This window comes from Idiotropiscis lumnitzeri, chromosome 10 (assembly GCF_059441095.1).
Source record: "Idiotropiscis lumnitzeri isolate Australia: NSW breed Sydney's pygmy pipehorse chromosome 10, RoL_Ilum_1.0, whole genome shotgun sequence".
In the NCBI taxonomy this organism is placed as follows: Eukaryota; Metazoa; Chordata; class Actinopteri; order Syngnathiformes; family Syngnathidae; genus Idiotropiscis; species Idiotropiscis lumnitzeri.
Genome location: NC_142400.1, coordinates 2362078 through 2382233, shown reverse-complemented (window position 1 = coordinate 2382233; position 20156 = coordinate 2362078). Strand labels below are relative to the sequence as shown.

General features: G+C 46.9%; 2 protein-coding genes across 3 annotated transcripts in view; one reads left to right on the top strand and one right to left on the bottom strand.

The window, feature by feature from the left end:
- The window catches only part of col6a4a (collagen, type VI, alpha 4a), a 32951-nt gene extending 23319 nt beyond the window's left edge, over positions 1-9632 (top strand). The window contains exons 19-40 of the mRNA XM_088306286.1: positions 36-89; positions 211-273; positions 346-411; positions 935-988; positions 1122-1157; positions 1277-1339; positions 1415-1477; positions 1567-1629; positions 1701-1763; positions 2138-2188; positions 2392-2427; positions 2522-2584; positions 2793-2855; positions 3278-3313; positions 3403-3439; positions 3545-3556; positions 4563-5056; positions 5869-5959; positions 6349-6999; positions 7410-7494; positions 7563-7669; positions 8332-9632. Coding sequence (XP_088162412.1) covers positions 36-89; positions 211-273; positions 346-411; positions 935-988; positions 1122-1157; positions 1277-1339; positions 1415-1477; positions 1567-1629; positions 1701-1763; positions 2138-2188; positions 2392-2427; positions 2522-2584; positions 2793-2855; positions 3278-3313; positions 3403-3439; positions 3545-3556; positions 4563-5056; positions 5869-5959; positions 6349-6999; positions 7410-7494; positions 7563-7669; positions 8332-8498 — 2418 coding nt within the window. The 3' untranslated portion in view covers positions 8499-9632. The remainder of the gene's footprint in view (positions 1-35; positions 90-210; positions 274-345; positions 412-934; positions 989-1121; positions 1158-1276; positions 1340-1414; positions 1478-1566; positions 1630-1700; positions 1764-2137; positions 2189-2391; positions 2428-2521; positions 2585-2792; positions 2856-3277; positions 3314-3402; positions 3440-3544; positions 3557-4562; positions 5057-5868; positions 5960-6348; positions 7000-7409; positions 7495-7562; positions 7670-8331) is intronic.
- On the bottom strand, positions 9377-20040 carry pik3r4 (phosphoinositide-3-kinase, regulatory subunit 4). Of its 2 annotated transcripts, none has more exons than XM_088306284.1 (20): positions 19568-20040; positions 18109-18831; positions 17880-18013; positions 17596-17803; positions 16333-16722; positions 16114-16248; positions 15805-16026; positions 15133-15306; positions 14261-14406; positions 13981-14184; positions 13670-13871; positions 13499-13599; positions 13154-13379; positions 12437-12767; positions 11556-11767; positions 11274-11405; positions 11088-11188; positions 10465-10553; positions 10237-10357; positions 9377-9866 (listed from the first exon to the last, which is right to left on the bottom strand). In XM_088306284.1, the coding sequence occupies exons 2-20, from the start codon at positions 18824-18826 to the stop codon at positions 9696-9698; spliced, it is 4017 nt and encodes a 1338-aa protein (XP_088162410.1). In that variant the 5' UTR covers positions 18827-18831; positions 19568-20040; the 3' UTR covers positions 9377-9695. The 2 variants fall into 2 exon arrangements, with proteins under 2 accessions (XP_088162410.1, XP_088162411.1); XM_088306285.1 differs by having other exon boundaries at positions 13499-13596.
- Positions 20041-20156: the final 116 nt, after the last annotated feature.

Here is a 20156-nt window from a genome sequence, read left to right as displayed (position 1 = left end):
TGTGATGAAGGCTCTTCTTGTGTTTGCGCTCGCAGGGTGTGTCAGGCAAGCCCGGTAACCGAGGAGAGCGAGGACATCCTGGAAATCCGGTAATTACACGGTCATGATGTCATATTAGTGGGCTTTGTAAGCGTGGAATTGGCGTGTGGGCACGTTGCAACTGATGTCCTCCGCAGTTGATTGACAGGCGCACTGCTGTCCGTCTTTCAGGGCATTCCCGGTATCAGAGGAGTGGCAGGACTCAAAGGACAGCGAGGCCTGAGAGGAGATCCGGTGAGTTGAGCGTTTCCTTGCAAACTCCACTCCGCCGGCTGTCACATGATACGCCATCTTGTGTTTTGTCAGGGAGAACCAGGACGGGACAACACCGTGCCGGGACCCAAGGGAGACGTCGGAAATCCTGGATTACCGGTCAGCAATCCCACAATGCAACACTGCTGATATGATCATCATGATGACATCACTGACATGTGGATGTTAACGTTCTATCGTTTGCCTTGCTTCCATTTGTCTTCTTTTCTTCCTGTCTTCTTTTTTCCCGTCATTCGTCTTCCTTCATTGTTTGCCTCCTTCTTTCATTTATTCTGCCTTTTTTACTTCGTATGACGTCCTTCCTTCCTCGGATCATTCTTTCCTCCATACCTTCCATTGTTTTCCTTGCCCCCTTGTTATCCTTGCTCCGTTCACCACTTCCTTCATTCACCTTTTGTTCCTTACTTCTTTGCTTCCTTCTGTCCTTCATTCTTTGCTTTGCATTTTCTTTCTTTCCTTCCTTTGTTTCATTTGTTCCTTGCCTCTCTCCTTCACTCCTTCCACTATCCTTCCTTTGTTCTTCCCTTCTTTCTCTTCCCCATTTCCTCCGCATATCTTCCTTCTTTCATCCTTCCTCCCTTCCCTGCGTCCTTCCCTTCTTTCCTTTCCTTCTTGTGCACAGGGAGAACCAGGACAAGACGGGAGGGCCGGAGATGGTGGCGTCATTGGGAACGCTGTGAGACTTTTTTTTTTCCTTATCCCTGTTGCCATCTTGTTGTTGTTCGCTCGCTTACGCTCATGCTGAGTGTGTGTGTCTGCGTGTGTGTGCGTGTATGTGTGTGTGTGTGCATGCGTGTGTTGCGCATCAGGGTCCTGATGGAAGACGAGGACCCCTTGGGGAAAAGGTGGGAGACGAGCCCTTAACAAGCAGTATTACGGACAGCTTTATGTCACCACACTTGCACTGATAATTATGTGTGTGGGTGTGTGTGTGTGTGTGTGTGTGCGTGTTTGTGCACCCCAGGGTGCTGCAGGAGCTCCTGGAGATCCTGGTGAGCTTGGAAGTCCTGGCGCTTCAGGTCCTCAGGTGAGTAACGCACAGGAAGTGAGGCTGGCGTTAAAAATATTCAGATTTTTTCACAGATTTTTGCTTCGTGTTTAGGGCCTCAGAGGGGTCAGAGGTCAACCTGGACCAAGAGGGATACATGGACTTCCTGGGCCACAGGTGAGTGAATCAACTGAGCCATCACCATGGCAACAGTGCCACACCGCAAAAGTTGCGGACGAACAAAACATTCTGGTGGTGTCCTGCAGGGGGGGCCGGGTTCGCCAGGCAGGGCGGGCTCCGTGGGAAGACGCGGTGGTAACGGTCAGAAGGTGAGCCAAGAACCGCTTCCTCTTGACATCATGTGACATCATCGTGGAAACGACGCTCTTTGTCATTAAAGGGGCAACCTGGAGATCCAGGCGTGCGAGGCGTGCAGGGCACGCCAGGACCACGGGGGGCGCCGGTGAGTGGGAAGTGTGGTAGACTTGCTAACTTCCTTAGCATTAGCATCTGCTTTAAACAAACGTGATGGAATGCCCTCATCATTCAAGAGCATGTAAACATTTGACTGCGTGTGAATGCTTGTTCGTCTATATGTCCTCTGACATTAATTAGCCATCCTCGTGCTGCGAGATTGACGGGCGACCAGTCCAGGGTCCACCCCAAATCAGCCAGGACACGCTTCAGTTCACTTTAACGTGACCTTAATGAGAACAAGCGTCATTATTGAATGACGAGTGACGGTGTTTCCAGCTGTTTATATGTGTCATGTGTCACATGTCGGAGTGCAGCTGCGCTTTGTGTACTCGTCATGTAAACTGTTGATACCGCCTCCAGGGTCAGGACGGCAGAGACGGATACGGACCAGCTGGACCCAAAGGAATCAAGGTGAACAGGCGACATTCGCGCAAGATTCCGCACACGCTCACAAACTCGTGCTGATCTCAGATTGCGCGTGTTTTTTGTATGTCTGTTAATGTGTGTTTTCATGTGTTTTTTGTTGTCTTTGCGCATGTTTGTGCATGTTTATGTGTATGCGTATGCATGTTGTGTGTCTGTGTTTGTGTGTGTGCGTGTTCTTGTGTGTGCAGGGAGATCAAGGCTTCCCAGGTTATCCCGGTTTAGTGGTGAGTATGTTCTACTTCACTGAGAGGAAGTCCTCTAAAGTGAAAAGATGGCTGAGAAAGTACTAACTGGCCACGCCCACTTTCCTGCTATCAGGGCGAGAGCGGCCTGCAGGGTCCTAAAGGTTTACCGGGACCCAAAGGCAACCAAGGTCGCGGGGTGAGTCGCCACATGAACCTGCACGCATCCACACACGCATACATTTGTAGCTTAGATGCACACACCTCGGGTCAAAAATTGGTGTTCAGTGCCATTGACTCGCTCTTTAACAGCAATTAATTGACCAAATTTGTGATATCCTAGCACTAAGATAAATATAAAAAGAAATGTCGAATTTGTGTTTAACTTTACTGTGCACCTCATGCAGGGTAACTCGGGTCGCACTGGAAACGCGGGTCAACCCGGAGAGCCAGGTTACGAGGGACACAAGGTGAGAGACCGAACCCTCTTTTGACAAAACGGCAAGATGAATGTAGAAAACAACAAACACATTAATTCCTTGATAAATGAATGATTGAATGAATGCAACGAAAAAGGGTAAGAAATAAAACAAGAATGACTGAATGAAAAACAAATGAAAGAGTGACTGACTTAATAAATAAAAAAATATGAATGGATGACAAACGTCAACTGAGGAAAATCACGACTGAATAACACGTAAAAAAAAAAAATTACGAAATGAAAATAAAAAATAATGAATGGGAGAATGAATGAAAAAGGTTAAAAGGTGAATAAATGAAATCATGAGAATAAATGAAAAAAATAATGAATTATTAAATGACCAAATAAACCAATGAAAAAAAAAGATGAATGGTGAACAGGTCGAATGATGTATTTCTTTGGCACCAACAGGGCCCACGAGGTCCCGCTGGAGGTAAAGGAAAGTCGGTAAGCGTTGCGAGTTCATTGTCGATTCGGTCATCGAGAGTGTTGTTATTGTGTTTCTTAAAAAGTGTTGCTGTTGTGTTGCTGTGTAGGAGTGCGAACTGATCACGTTCATCCGAGACAACTGTGGTGAGTCCAGTATCAACTAGCGTAGGCCACGCCCACTGTGTCATGTTGTCATCCAATCAGCTGTTAAGCTTCCCTCGCTCTCTCTGTGTTTGTGGTCTCTTTCAGCTTGCTCAGCTGGTACGTACGAGAATGACACTTCCTGTCTGAGTAGTCAACCTTCCTGTTGCAGTGGCCATCTTGATTTGTGATCAGGAACCTTAATGAAGGAACTGACAATTTGATTTTGGGGAAAGACAAACACTATTCTTGTTTGAATTGGAAACAATGAGTGAGTGAGTGAGTGAGTGAGTAAATTATGAATGAGCCAATTAACAAGTAAACTAATAAATGAGTGCGCGAAAGAATGGATGAATGAGTGACTGATTGTGTGAATGAATGCGTGCGTTGACATACGAATGAACGAGAAAAATGCATGAACACATGAATGAATGAGTTAATGAATGAACAAGTTAAGAAAGGGAGCATGAATGTGACTGAGTGCATGAATTAAGTTATCAACTAATGAATGAATGAATGAATGCATGCATATGTGGATGAATAAATTGAGGAATGAGAGAATTCATGAATTCATGAAGGAATTAATGAGTGAATGAATTTGTAAATAAAGAAATGTATAAATGAACATGATAGAGAATAAATGCATGAATGAATGAACCAATCAATGCCAAGGAGTGAATAACTAGATGAAATGAGAAAATGAATGTGAATGAATATTTGAATGAATGAGTAAATTAATCAGTAAAGCAGCAAAAGAACTGATGTGATTGGGTGAATGAATGAATCATTGAATGAATTCAAATGAGTGAATGATGAACTGAAGGAATGAGCAATGAAATTATGAATGACACAGCATGTGAGCAAATGAATAAATAAATTGAAGGCTAAATGCCAACATGAATGAGTGAGTCAGTGAATGAATGAACACAAATTTCAATGACTGTGAACGTTTACATGAAAGAATGCGAGAATTTAAGAACAAATGACAATGAAAATGTAATGAGTGATCGAGTGAATAAATGAATGCATGAACGCATTTACAAATGAGCCAGTAGTGAGTGAGTGAACGAACAAACGAATGAGCAAATAAATGGAGCTCTTACCATTGTGTGGCCTTGTCGTTCAGACTTGGGCTCTTGCCCCGCTCTCCCCACGGAGCTGGTGGTGGCGCTGGACATGTCCGAGGACGTGACGCCGGCTGGGTTCGAGCGCCAGCGCGCGGCTTTGCTGTCTCTCCTGGAGGACCTCACCGTGGCTGAGAGCAACTGCCCCACGGGGGCCCGCGTGGCCGTGGTGGCCTACAGTGCCCACACAAAGTACTTGGTCCGCTTCCACGACTACCGGCGAAAGACGCAGCTGCTGGACGCCGTCAGGAATGTGGCCCTGGAGCGCACGTCCAACAGGCGGAAGCTGGGCGCCGCTATGCGCTTCGTGGCGCACAACGTGTTGAAGCGCGTGCGCTCGGGCGCCATGATGAGGAAGGTGGCCGTGTTCTTCTCCAACGGGCCGTCGCAGGACATCAGCGACGTGGTGACGGCCGTCATGGAGTACCGCGCCCTCAATGTGGTGCCCGCCGTCATCTCCATGAGGAACGCCCCCGCCATCAGCCGCGCCATGCAGGCAAGTTCAACCTCGGGAAGCAATCGAGTATTAATACTTTGAAGTTCCTCTTTCCAGCATATTGAACAACACGCATTGTCACGTGATTCATCTGCTGTTTCATTTTCAAGTGATTAAAGGATGTCATCTTTGAATGTGCCGAGGAACTATGTTAACATGAGTTGATAAGCTTCGGTTTGATAAAAGTAGTGCTTTGTCAACATCTTGTGCCAAAGTTATCTTGAAGGGAGTTGAGAAGCTTCATTTGGATAAAAGTAGTGCTTTTCTGCCATCTTGAAGCCAAGTAACTATGTTAAAGTGAGTTGAGGAACTTCTCAGACAAGAAGTGCTTTTTCGCTCTCTTTTATTGTCTTGGTGAGTTGAGAAATTTCTTATCGTTAAAAGTAGTGCTTGGTCGCCATCTCGGGGTATCTTGGCGCCAGGAAACTACGCAGAAGTGAGTTGATGAGCTTCCTTTAGTCAAAACATGTGCTTTGCCGCCATGTTGTCATGTCATCCTTGTATCAAGGAACGATGTTTCAGTGAGTTGAGGAGCTTCATGCTTTACATGTTTTGGCACCTGTAGGCAATTGTAAACCTTTTTTCGAGGGGGTATCAATTATTTGCAGATTTCCACTATTCACAGCAGCAGGGAAGCACAGTCCAAATCCTTAGTTACTTCAGTCTACTTTTTAGATTCAGTGAAGTCTAACCCACATATTCACAATTCGCAACACGTAGAGTTGCGTCGTTGCAGATTTTTTTGTGGGTACCTGTCATCCATTATTTGCAGTTTTTGTCCAAAGTAAGTCTGAAGAAGTTTTTCCTTCCAGCTGGACGACACAGGAAACTCCATCTTCACCGTACTGGGGAGGGACACGGCTGCCGACCTGAGGAAGGTGAAGAACTGTGCCGTCTGTTACGGTAAGTAGCCGTTACGCTAGCATGGTAGCTTTAGCTGTTAGCCGAGCTGTTAGCATTCGCTGTAATTTAGCATAATTTGCTGGCCTTTCCCCCCAATTTTGTGAGATTTGAGCAGCCATTCAGATGATTTTTAAAGTTTTTTTTGTTTTGACTGACGAGCAGTCAGTATTTACTCAACTTTGATCTATATAAGTAGTATGGAAAATATTGAATTAATCAAAGAGGCTTTAGCGTTTCCCGTATGTCTGTATTATACTGCCCCCAGGTGGCCGTACACTATCATAGAATGCTATTTATTATGTTAAAAAAAACATGACAAATTCAGATCGCTGACATTCCTCGTTCATTTCAACGAGGAGAACAAGATTTGAGTGTGTCTTTTTGTGCAGACCCGTGCCGTCGTACGCAGGAGTGCGCGTTCATCCAGGAGACACCGGCGCCGCAGGAAGTGGAAGCAGACGTGGTGATGCTGGTGGACGGCTCGCGAGAAATGCAGGCCGACGAGTACGCCGGCGCCCAGCAACTTTTGGGCTCCGTGGTGGAGCAACTGGCCGTCAGCCCCCAGCCCGGCCGACCCTCCACCCGCGCCCGCGTGGCCGTGGTACAGCAGAGCGGCGCCCGCGGCACCAAGCTGGAGTTCGGTCTGCGGGCTTACCAGGACGGCCGGCTCATGAGGTCGCACCTGGTGAGCAACATGCGGCAAGAGGGCGGATCTTCGGCCCTGGGGCACGCCCTGAACCTCGGCCTGAGGGAGGCGATGACGGCCGGCCACGCCCGCAGGAGGAAAGTGATGCTGGCGGTGGTGGGTACCAGGACGGCGCCTGAGGACCGCGAAGTGCTGCGCGCCGCCGCCCTGAAGGCCAAGTGCCAAGGGGTGGCGCTGTTCGTGGTGACGGTGGGCGAGCGCTACGACCGCGAGCAAGTGGAGGCCATGGCGAGCGAGCCCACGCAGCAGCATCTGCTGCACTTGGGACGACTGCAGCAGGAAGAACAAGACTACGCACGAAGGTTCTTCAGGGTCTTCATGGCCGCGATGGACAGTGAGTCGTAACATGAAACCACGGAAACCATTTGAATCCATGTCTTTCATTCTATTTTTAAATTGCGATCAGAAATGTGATTTTTTTTTATAGTAGGCCACCGCAGACTTTCAGTTTGCCTGTTCTTGGAGTTTTATAAATATGTCATTCAAAAACTTTAAACATGATTTTTATTTTTTTGTTTTGGAAATGGAAAAGCCTTATTAGATGTTACTGTTTTTTTTCCCAGATTTTTTTTCTCTGCGGGCTCTCTATCTTTGACCCTAACACAACTTTTTAAAATTTGCCATATTTTTCACCTTTGTTGCCAATTATTGACTCAAAGGAAAAAAATGTGTGCATCTGTTTGTATTCCAGTCTGTCACACATCTGCATTTGTGCACATCTGAGTGTGTGTGTGTGTGTTACAGAGGGCTTCACCACATACCCACAGCCGTCCTTCAAGCTGATCTGCCAGCAGATGGACCAAGACGGCGGACAGATCCTCGTTGATGGGTAAGGCAATCGCATTATCAGCGTTGTCATCGTAATCATGTGGGTCATGTGACCGGTGTGGCGTCCAGTCAAGGGTACGTGGAGGAGTTTGCGGACCAAACGCAGGAAGAGACAGGTGATCAGTTGCAGGAGCAAACCGGACAGACGGACGGCATCCGCATATTGAGCTCAGAAGGTTAGGATCACAAAACACATGAAAATCTTTTCAAACTTGTCTTGCAATACACAAAAGCCAAAAATTAATAGGTATTTAAGTTTGTTGACTAGATTTCGAGGACATTTTTTTTTAAATATAAGAGCATATTTCCTCCCTAATTATATTTGAAAGAGGCACTTTCCTAATCAGTTTATTTTCAACAAAATGTTTCTTTAAAGTCATATTTTAGAGGGGGAAAAATACATTTTGGGAAAAATTATATTTCCAGAAAATCGTATAATTAGATGCGTTTATTTCCGGTAAAAATTGTGTTTCAGAAGTCTTACTTTTTAGAAAAAAAAGGTACATATTTCACATTACCTACATTTCAAAAGGTCATATTTAAAAAAAAAAAAAACACAATTAAAAAAAAATAAATTATACTTTGGGGAAAAAATGGCATGTTTCAGGAAAGAAAAATATATTTAAAAAAAAAAAATATATATATATTTTTTGGGACACCGCATATTTTTGGGGAAAAAAATGCAGGGAATGAGTGTATCATTCCAAACGCGGTGAGAGACTAAGAATCAAATAGTTGTATAACACAACTCGAGCATTGTTAATTTTTTTTTCACTGGTGTCGGACCAATGTCAGCTGGTGGAAATATTCAACTCCCAAATCAATTCTGTCTTGGCAGACCCTTGCCTGCTAGGCGAGGACGCGGGCGACTGCCGGGACTACGCCATGATGTGGTTCTACGACAGCGAGCGGCGGCAGTGCGAGCGCTTCTGGTACGGCGGGTGTGGCGGAAACGCCAACCGCTTCAGCACCCTCGAGGCCTGCCAGGACGCCTGCGTGGCCTGAAGGGGGCGCGGCGGCCAAATGTGACTCTTTTCAACTTGAAACCTTCTTGACTTGATTGTTAATCTTTAGGTGCTCGTGTCACATGACCAACATTTTTTTTTTTTTTTATGTACGCCGTTTGCCCACTTCGCATCCCAACACATTTCCAGAAAAAATCTGAATTTTCCAACAGAAAGTAGATTAAACTTGACATTGTAATCGTTAGTATTCATAATGATTAGTGAACCCGTTTATAAGGTAGCATTGGGGAAAACGGTGGAACTCCGTGATAGAGAACCTCTTATCAACCTCAAATGATTTACTGTCAAACTGACCCATAAATCAAAATAGAATTAAACATTGCATAATTAATAATCAAAATGTTGAACCAAACCATTTTGTCGAGCTTAATGCGAGCATACAATGTGAAAAATTGCTAACGGAAATGAGCAAAGATGAAGAGGCAGCAACACATGGAAAGAGCGGCGGCTTGTTTTTCTCAATCTGAATTTAGTTTCATCTCCTCCACTCGAGCTCAGTGTTGCCCCAAATGTGGCAAAACATGGTACTTACCTGAAAGCACACAACTCTAAATGTCAAGCCACCCCCCCCCCCGGCGCCAAATAATAATAAAAAAAAAAGTTTCTTAAAAATCTTTGCGTGCAAATGATAATGATACAACCGGGGTTCACTGTATCCAAAAAAAAACAAAAAAACGAGATGAAATAATCCGTAATAAAGGTTCCCGCTTAGATGGAAAAAAAAAGATTGATGGGTTAAAACAAAAAAAATAAATAAAAGAATAAAACATTAACATTCAATCAATTTGTGTGTTGGTCTCAGGTTCCCTAGTGGTGGCTAATGCTAGCATGCTAACAAAATAAAATGCGTATCGCACATTTTGGGAGCAAGTCAACTCAACTGCGACATCAGCATTTATTAAGTGCACACTGGTCACATGACTTCTCGGCATCACATGATCATACTATGAAACAATATGTACATGATGGCATCACAGTGACATCAGAGTTTTCTCATTTCCTCATCAAAGGCCAATAAGAGCTCAGCATGATAAGTAAATAAAAGGAATGAGGAGAGTCTCGTTACACGTTTCCATAGAAACCAGCGGGCGCTTGTGTGATAGTGAGCATGTAGGAGTGTGTGTGTGTGAGGGAGAGAGCACGAGAACATTTGATGTGAGTGTTTGCGTGCACGACTTCACTTCCAAACTTTGATGACTCCGTCCCTGGACGAGGTGACGATGAATCCTTGCGTGGTCTGGAAGGTGGCGATGTCGGTGATGATGTCATGGTGTCCCACGGGCAGCGACTCGGGTCCCCGGCGTGGCGAGTCCTCGGCGGCGCCGCTCTTCTGCTTGCTGTGGATCTCCTGCGACGGGGACGAACGTCAGGCAAAGTCGCGCGCGCAACCGAGGGACATCAATTTTCACGCAGACGAAAAATCCATTTTGGGGAGGTTAAGCGAGCGAGACACGGTCGGCCACCGGTTGCGCCAAGGCATTAAACGGCAGCGTATACAGTTCGCAAAAAAATTTAATTGCATTCCCAAATACATTTGAATATACTTGCATGACGTTCAAATATTCTAAAAATGTTTGTGAGCATTGCGCGCCTCGATTTATTGCAGAGCACGTCCTCGTCCGTGTTGTTTCTTAACTGACGTGGTGCAGTGTGCGAAGAAAAATATATTGAAAGACGCCACTCACTCTCATTGACTGAAATGGACACGCTTGGCTTACCTGCACCACTTCGGTGCCTTCGATGATCTTCCTGCTGTACAGGACGGACGGACAGTGCAGCGAATCGTTGGCGCCGCCCGCCACAATGTACGACCTCTCCGGGTACGCCAGATCCCAGAACCTGGCGAGCACACATGCCACAGCGCGTTTCAATTTGAAGTGAAGACCGTGAATTTTGGGATGAAAAAAATCAATAAAAATCAGCATTCTAGAATTTGCTTGTCACACCTGATCCTCATGTCGGAGCCGGCGGTCAGCAGCAGAGGATTGCCGTCCGCCGGACTGCAGTAGATCCCGTGCACGCTGTGAGGTGACGGCTGCGACACAAGACAGACACGGTGAGAGCCCTGATACTCAAACGGCATCAAATTTGAAAAAAAAAAAAAAAAATGCTGCAGAGTGTGAGCATGTTGGCGATGGCGTTTCCGCTTTGCGACCCTTTCAAATACTTATTACTACTTTCCTATGAACAAAGAACTATCTTTTTGTTGGGACCTAGGCCTGCCATGGAAAGTGAAAATCTATGAAAAATCGTCAGCCCATCTCAAGAAGAAAGTTGACATTATCATATAAATGCCACAAAATGGCAGCAAAGCAAAACTTTTTGTCCAGATGAAGCTCCTCGACTCCGTATAAAAAAAGTTCCTTGACTCAAAGGCTCCTTGCTGGTATTCTCATTTTGTGTTTGTGAGACCGTGGCTCTCCTTGCCCACATACGAGTGGATAACATCGCTTTAATTGATAAAAATTTTTTGCACTTCACTCCAGCGACAGTAAATCGTATTATTTTCATGTTGCCCGCGACCCTCGTAAAGACGGACAGTTCCGACGGCTATTTCCATGCTCCTCACCTGCAACTCTGACAGCGGCGGCGCCGAACTGGCCCACAGCGTGAACTTACGATCCCCCGTCTCCATGTCCCACATGGACACCTCGTTGTTGCCCTGCACGGCTGCACGCAAGCGAGTCACGTGACCAGGACGCCAACAGGAAGTGCGCGAAAGACGCAAAAAAAAAAAAAAGGACGGGTCGCTCACCGGCGATGACGGACGACTGGTAGAGCGGGTGCATGAGAAGGCGTCGGACGCGCGCACGTGCCGGATGCGTGTGGTTGGAGATGGGCAGCTGGAAGCGCATATCCCAGCATGCCATGGTGCCGCTGCTCGTACCTAAGAGGGGAGGGGGGGCAGGCGGTCAAGGTTGCGTTGGGAATCACACCCTATCTTCGATATAGGGCTCTACATACACATTTTGCGTGTCGAATCGCGACACAGGAATATTTCCCCCACCACATTAAGCACGGCGAGCGGCGCGCTCACCGAGGCAGAGCCAGCATTGGTGCATGTCCACGCTGAAGGAGGTGATGAGTCCCAGGCGCAGGTCGTGGCGAAGCGTCCAGGCGTTGGTGTTGGAGCGAAGGTCCCAGCCCACCAGCGAGCCGTTGACGGTCGCGTACGCCAGCACGGCCTGAGCGCCAGAGTTAAAATGGTGGATGTCCACCGCACAGCCGTCCTCCTTCAGGTCCAGAGACCTGCAGGGAGGCAGTGTCGTGAAAGAAAAAAAAAAATTTCATTCAGATTTTTATTTGATTGATTGACAGTGGTGGTCTTTCAAAATTGTGGTTCATTCAAATGTTTTTACGCCGGTTTTATTTTATTTATTTCGTTACACCATTCCATAATAGGAAAATTAAAAAAAATTAATTATTTTATAAAAGAAACATAAAATTGTTTAATTACATGTAATTACAACATATGAAATGATACAATTAAATGTGGCGGGGGCTATTTCAGAAAAAAAAAAATCGATATCGATTTGAATTGATTTCCTTTTCACAGCATACCAATACTTTTAACAGCATGACGCGAGATCTTGTCACAACACGGAAGTAGTGTATGAAAACAAAGTTACGGAAGCAGTGAAGTCAGCGCCAATGAGAACGAAGGTAGATGTATTTATTGTTTTGATCAGGTCATGTTAAATAAAACGGACATGATTAATGGAATGGCATTGGATTAAATTCTCAAGGTAAATATTCATATTTTTACTAAGGCACCTAGTTAAGGCAAGACGTTTCCTTGATTGAATGAAAAATCAATCAAAGTGAATCGGGATTCCAAAATCAAATCAAATCAGGCCCTCGAATCAAATCGCTTTGGGAAATTAAACAATTAAAAGTGAGAAGGAATTTCGCAGCGACCTGGTCTGGAGGGGTTGCACTTTGGGCGACTTTGGCGGTTTGCTGGCTTCGACCGCCAGCAGCTGGATGGCGCCGTTGTCGGACGTCACGGCCAAGTAATGCGAGCCTTGGCAGAAGGTCAGCGTCTTGGCGTGGCCGCCGATGCGCGAGTACGTCAGCACCGACCTGGTGGTGGTGGTCTTGCCTTCCATCTTCTGACTGTCCCACACTTTGACGGTGCCGTCGTTGGACGCCGTGGCGAAGATGGCGTGCTCGTCCGACACTCGGATGCGGTTGACGGCCGCTTTGTGCTCGTGTAGGTGGGCCACCAGCAGCCCCTTCGGGTGCCACCCTGAAACACACGCACGCGTCGCACAGAGATGCAAAGATGTTAGAGCATATGCCACTAGTGCGCTGAATTATCCGTGTACTAGTACGCGCTTTGTGCTCACTGCAGAATAAAGACAATTCAGCGTGCAGGTAGCATAAACGCATTTTACTAGAGAGGCAAAACCGCGCACTAGTTGACAACTATGTGCTACTATTGAGGTAATACTGTGTGCTACTAGTGCTACCAATGACACTTAACAAGTTAGCTTTCAGCACTTCACCGGTAGTACTAGTAGCACATCTATACTTGCTAGTTCAGAAGGTTCTTTTTTTTTTTTTTATTTGATTTTTTTTCAACGAAAAAGGCTCATAATTTAAAGTGGAGAGAGGAAGCATCGCGGGAGTTACCGGGCGGTGGCGGGCGACTCTCCCACTCGGCGCTCTCCATCATCTGCTTGGCCATGCGCTCGGCGCTGCACTGGTCGCGCTTCTGCTGAACCAGCTGCTGCAGCTCCGCTTTGCACGTGTTGACGCGGCGCTGGTAGGCCAGGCCGCTCGTCACCGACTGCTGCACGGCCACCGCCGCCGCCGCCGCCGCGTTCTTCCGGGAATGACTCGACGCCCCATCGGGCACCTGTGGGGCACATTTTTTTTTCAAACGCATTCCAACATAATGCCAAGATAACGAGGCTCCAATCACCCCCCAAAACGAAAACGGCAACTCGTTTATTCCTCCATATTGTTGGTCAGTACCGTGTTTGCCTGCGTGGCGGCGGCGGTGGCGGGCTCCTGCGATCCAAACATGCTCTTCCATTCCTCGTTCATGGAGTCTTGCTTGGTGTGCTTCCTCGCTGCTTGAGATCAAAATAAATAAATAAAATAACTACACTTGACCTTTTGCCCAGCACATTTTGAATCTCTCACCTCGCTTGTCCTCCACCTCGCCTTTGGGCTTGGCCAAGTCCACCTGGCGTCCGGTGATGCCCAGCACGGCCAGGTCCACCACGCCGGTCTGGGCCGCCTCCCCCAGATGTATCTGCTCCCCCATGTTGGCTTTGGCCTTGTTGGACTTGAGCATGAAATCTCGGAGCGCCAACAGCTTGTCTTCTTCCGCCTCCGTCATTCCCTGCACGCCGCCCAACAATAGCAAACGGCCGATGTGGAACACCCCTTAGTTCGAATCTCACCCTGTACAAACAAGTGATCTGATTTGACGATGACTTTAGCGTGTTCACCTGTGAGAGCAGCTTCTTGAGCAGCTGAGCGATGGCGGGGTCCTCGGGCGGCGGGCACTCCGGGATGGACCCGGCGCGCTTCTTCTGCCGGAGCAGCAGGTGGCGGAAGAGGCTAGCGATGTCTTTAGAGCGCAGCGCGTAGTCAAAGATGGAGCGACTCAGCGGCTCCTTCAGGACGCTCAGCAGGACCAGCTCCTTGTCGATCTGAGGACGCGGTCGAGCGAGCGCGCGCGCGTGAGCCGGGATGACCCGTGATCGAGGTTGACGACGACGCGCTCACCTGGATGATGGGCTGCGTGACGAAGGGATTGAGGTGCGGCATCAGCTTGCAGTAGACGTCGGCCACGTTGAGGTGCTGAGCGACCACCGTGATGAAGCCCACCGCGCCGTAACGGATCCAGAGGTTGGGGTGGCACAGGAACGGAGCTGCGGAAAAGAAGCGAGGACAGTGTCGGGTACAAAGATCCACCGAGGATAGAGGACATCTGTGAGTAATTGACAAACTTGCGACACATTTGATTCAGAAAATAGATCAAATTTTCCTTGTTTTGGACGTGATTTGCAAATTCACTTTGTAGGGTTTTTTTTTTTCAATCTATCCTCCTGTTATTCAAAGAAAAACTCACCTATTTGCTGTTTATCTGCTTATGCCAAAGACCTTTTTTTAACACAGAAGTAGTGCTTTGACGCCATTTTGTAGCATCTTTGTGCCAAGGAAGAACGTTTACAGTAAGTGAGGGGCATCTTGGAGGCAGACCAAAAGCAGTCGAATAAGAAAATAACGCTATCGCTTTCTGCCATCTTGCCAGACATTTGTGCAATTAGAAAACTTTTTTTAAGGGAGCGCTAATGACTCACGCTAAATAAGGCAAGGCTCGGTTTCTATGCCCGTGAATAGCAGTTGGTCATTTAAAAAAATTGTCTTCCATTAATGGTATAATAATGAATTAGCATTTTGGAAATTGTTTTACAATTATTTTACAATAAAAGTAATTTGAATTGAGCAAACAATTCATAAAATGAATGCAAATTTGGTATGAAAAACAATTTTATAAAGAATGTATTGTGGTATTTGCAACAAGTCAATTAACCGGATAATACACGAGACGAACGAATGAATGAAATAATTTAATTAACGTAACCTGCACTTACCAATGTCAGAGACGAACTCGTAGATGTGAGGCTTCTGCAGCAGGCCCAGCTGGCACATGCACGTCAGCGCGTTCAGCGCTTTGTAGATGACAAACTCCTCCGTGTCGCTCAGGCCCTGCTGGAGGAGCGGCTTCAAGATGGCCGAGCTCTGCCAGCCCACGTACGCTGCCACCCCTGCACGCCGTCACACACAAAGACAACCGGAGGGTTTTCAAACGAGGTAGCTCGATGGCATGTATTCTTTATCCTCTGAGAAGAAGGGAGAACATTTCTGTGACTTTCTGATGAGTTTTGACTGGCTCCATGCTACTCCATCTGTATGTCTGTATGATACTGCCCCCCAGTGGCCAAGGTGCAAGTCCGTCTAACTCGTCGTCTTTCGCTGCTATTTTTTTCCCCTTTAATTTGATATAAAGGATATCAAATAATAAATAGAATAGACTGCAATATATTTGAAATATCCTAATGTGGTACAAATATTGACGTTAATTCAAACAAATTTCTTTAAGTGTCTCTAGGTTAAATAGGAAATGTTCCCCAAAAAATAAAACGTCATCGTGGCATTTTGGAGTGCATATGCTATCTTAGTTAAATTGATGTTATGATAAATGATCAATTTTGGCAACCGTTGAGTTCGCATTGGGATGAAGACGGACCGGAGCAGGTTCTCACCGACGATGCTGTCGAAGAAGGCGCCGCGCAGGTGCCAGTCGTTCTTGTCGTTGAGGAAGGTGATCATGTGCGAGAGCAGCACGTCGTTGGCCTTCTGCCGGCCGAAGAAGACGCAGAGTCGCGTGATGCCGTTCTCCATCAGCGACTGCTTCACCACGTTCTCCGAATCGCTCAGCAGCGTCACCACCTTTTGCTGCACCATCTCGTGGAGCGCCTGCAGCTCTGCGCGTTTAGGACGATCCATTGAGCGTCACATGACGACGCGGCTTATTGCGAAGAAATTCACACATGGGCGCAGCGTGACCCAACCTGAGTCGTAGTTGTCGTTAGGGTGTAGCATTTCCTCCGCCTCCTCGCCGCTGGCGTCGTGCTCCGTGCTTACGTTGTTCTCCTGCACCAACTCCAGGAAGCGGAGGGCGCTCTCGGCGAGTTGCGCCACGTTCTCTGACAACACAGGCAAAAAACGTTTTTGATAGCCCAACTTGACAGCCAATTTTGTGGAAGCCTCTTCACAAGACGGCAGCTTACCCGCGTACGCCAATCTGACGATGGTGGCGTCGTCCTGCGCCAAGTGGGCGATGCCGGGCAGGATGTACTCTGGGTAGATATTGATATCGTTGCGTGGCACCTCCTTGACCAGCGCCAGCACCTTGGTGAGCGTGCGCACAGCCTGGGCCCGCACGCGTGGAACCGGGTCGTTGCAGAAGTGCAGCAGGTACGGCGTGATGCGATCCAGCAGGATGTCCACGCCCAGACGCGGCGCCAGGTGGAGGATGAGCTCCAGCGCCGCCAGCTTGGAGTCACATGAGTGCAGCGTCTGCAGGCACGACGTGATGACCGATGCCAGCACCATCAGGCCTTGCTGCTCCTTGGCGCTCACCACGCCCTCGCTCGCAGCCCGGGAGGAACTCGGAGAGCCTGCATCGACGACACGACAGCACGCGTTATCCAACTTGTTAAGAAATATTTATTTGAAACATAAAACATAAAATTGAGTGTTGTAAGCAAACTTGCCAAATTTGAATCACCGCCCACTCCCTGAAAAACATTAGTTATATAAAGCGTCAGTCATAAAAACAAAAAAGAAATAAAAATACCATTACGTTTTATGAGCTTGAAGTGTTTTTATGAGGTTTTCCTTTTTTTTATTTCTAAAGGACAAAAACGTTTCTTTGTAAATAGAAAATACATACAGACATGATGATGCAAGTTTTTTTCCCCCTAAATAAACAGCGCACAAAATGATCATTGGAAAATGTTTTCGTTTAGTTTGTATAGTTTAGAAACTATACAAAAATTAAACATAAAATTTCACTTCTTTTTTAGATTTTTGCTTGTATAAAATTCAAGATTATCACTCCACAAGAATACAATAAAACAGATAAGGAAGCAATTATTTTACAAATTAAATATATATAAATATAAGTTCACGTCTTTTTTTCTTTAAGGAAAAAAAAATACAAATTTGCAAAAATATAATAATTCAGTGAAAAGAAAAAAAAAACAATCCCGAAAGCCTTAAAAAATAAATAAATAAACTCCGAAAACTTCAGACACAACCCTCGCCCTCTCGTTTTTCTGCCTTTCTCTCCAAGACATCTTCACGCTCATAACGGACGAGGAGCCGGTCAACACACTTGCTGTGACGTCGTCTACACCACCACTCGCCCCGTTCACACTTACGCCTTTCTCTCCGTGACGTGCGAGCACTCACAAGTGACAATTAGGCGCTTTCAAGCATCCACGACAGCGGGCGAGGAGAACCACGAAGCGTTTTCATAAAGCGATCACCTCTGAGGTTGTGCAGAATGTTGTCCAGATCTTTGCGTATAACCAGCACCCTCTCGTCGGCCGACTGGAAAGTGTCTTTGGCAAACCGCGCCATGTACGGAAGCAGGAATGTGTAGAAGATTTCCGGGAAGGCTTTTCCTCGTTGCTGCTTCAGATAGTCTTCGGCCGCCAAGCGCCGCTCCGGTTCCCGCTGTACCATTTGAGCCACCTGAGGGACATCAGAGACGCCACAATTGAGATGCTCGTCCGGGTTGCCGTGGCAACACGTCCAACTCGGGCCTCACCAGCTCTCGGATGCTGCAGTCCTCGATCTTCTCCAGAACGTGCTCCGTCTGGAAGTGTCCTTTGCGGTATGCCAGCAACTGGGAGAGATCGAAGAGCGGGACGCCCTCCGTGAACAGCTCAGCGATCACACAGCCTGAGAAAAAAACAAAAAAACAAGAGAATATTTTGTTACAATAAACGTAAGTTTGTGTGTGCAAGCAAGTTTGTACCTAAACCTTTCAGGCTCACCTGCAGAGAAGATATCCATGGCCTGCTTGAGCTCACCTCTGCTCCTCTGATTGCTGCTGCTCAGGTCCACCAGCGGCGTGTTTTGGTCGCTCTCAGCGGCAAACATGCTACCGTCCACGAAGCGCTCCGGCGCGATGTAGCACGTGCGACGGCGGGACGTGTCGAAGAAGTAGTTGAAATCTGCGGGGTTGTCTTCGGGAAGATAGGTGGGCTTGAAGCTGGCGAAATCGCTGAGCAGCACCCAGTTCCAGCTTGTCACCATCACGTTCTCCGTCTTGATGTCGCCGTGCCGCACGCCGGCCTTGTGCGCCTGGTCCACGGCGGTGAGGATCTGGAAGGCCAGCCAGCGCTTCTCCACATTGTTTAGGAACGGCCGCGTGCTGATGCGGTCGTACAGGTTGTCGCGCACGTACTGGCGGAAGAGGATGGCCGCCTTCTCCGTCAGCGAGGTCTTCTGGAAGGGCAGGCAGTTGTGGCAGGAGTGCAGGCGGATCTTCAGCTCCTCCAGCTCCTGCTTGTAGCTAGTGAGCGGCAGAGACGGGTCCTGGATAGCGAACACCTTGACCACCAGCATGCCTTCACGGTGCTTGGCACGCGCCACCTTGAAGAAGCGCGTGCTGCCCAGGCTCTTGTCATACTCGTGATCGTGGATGTCCGAGAAGTAGCTGTCCACCGACAAGATCTGTGACGGGGCGATGCCCGCCAGCTGGTTGCCCATCGCCTCTGTCGGGGGTCAAAGGGAACTGTAATTAAACCCATTAACATCTTGCACTGCCAACCAACCAGTGCACAGTTTCGCCTAACTAGTACATTAACATGTAATTGTCCCACTAGTATTCCAAAGGTGTCCTATTAGTGAGGACCCAAAGATGCACATCAAGGATAGTGAATAAATAGTCAAATGGCTTTATGGAAAGTGGATAACTACGAGCAAGCCGTTTGGGGCTACAAGTTGGGTGCAGGAGGCTACTAGTGCGTGACACATGCCCACTAGTTTTGCCTGGTAGAGTTACTTGGGAGGCACAGTAGTTTTACTATTAAAGTTAATTTCCATCCGAGTCCAAAAGTGGCACTGTTCATGGAAAAAAGTTACGAATATATTTTCTTTAGCGAGCTAGTCGTTCTACAAGTGAATTGTCTTATTAGAGAGTACTAGTAGATGGAAGTGGACATCAAAGATAAGTTTTCCATTTAGTTCACTTGTGTAACTCTTTTATTGTTTACCATTTGATGTCGTCATGTGACTTCATGCACATATTTCATATTTTCCTATTTCCAATTGCGTATTTTTTCACTGTGGTCCTTACAAGTGATATTTATACATCAATGAATACGTTTAAATTCCAACGAGCCGTCACATGACATCACGTTAGCATCCCGTTAGCTTGCCGGCTAACCGTTAGTAGCCAAACATCCAAAGCGTCCGCGGGCACGAAATGGGTGATAAAAGTCGTTTCACCTGTGGATGGCGAGGCCGAAGTAGTCGAGGCAGGAGTTCTTTTATAAAATCCACGCAACGAGAAAAGAATAGAATAAAGGAACCTTGAGAGAATCAAGCGAGATGAAACGAATAAACGGCGTCGAGCAGCTGTTGTTGTGATTCCGGGTCACATTGATTCGTCACTCGGTAGACGCCCCGTGAAAGCTAAATAAAGTCAACTTTAATACTCGAGCTCTGACTAAAAAATATAAACCATATATTTAGCCTACAGTCACCGAATAAGATACAATTATAAGTGTATCTCGCGGACGGTTCAAACTCAAAATCTTCGAACCAAGTTCGTATTAACAAACAAAAGTCATTATTATCACTTTTGTTTGAACGTCATGTAAGAGAATAAATTACATTTATGGTTGGTGAATAATCCTTATTCATAACGAATGAAATGCTAGTTCATCAAAAAGTTGTTCGTATCGAAACGATTTTCGTTGCAAAAAGGAAGCCAGGGTAAAAAAGGAAATGACAATTTTATGCTTTCAAATTAAAAAGCCTCGCTTGAATTCAGTCACAGAAACAGGAAGCCCAAATCAATCAGTCCTGTCATGTC

Bases quoted from the DNA above. Each gene is read 5' to 3' on its own strand.
- pik3r4 (XM_088306284.1), bottom strand. From the start codon at position 18,826: ATGGGCAACCAGCTGGCGGGCATCGCCCCGTCACAGATCTTGTCGGTG. The intron at 18,014-18,108 runs GTGAGCCTGAAA...TTTTTTTCTCAG, and splicing joins CATGGATATCTTCTCTGCAG to GCTGTGTGATCGCTGAGCTG. The intron at 10,358-10,464 runs GTGTGACAAGCA...TGTGCTCGCCAG, and splicing joins GGCTCCGACATGAGGATCAG to GTTCTGGGATCTGGCGTACC.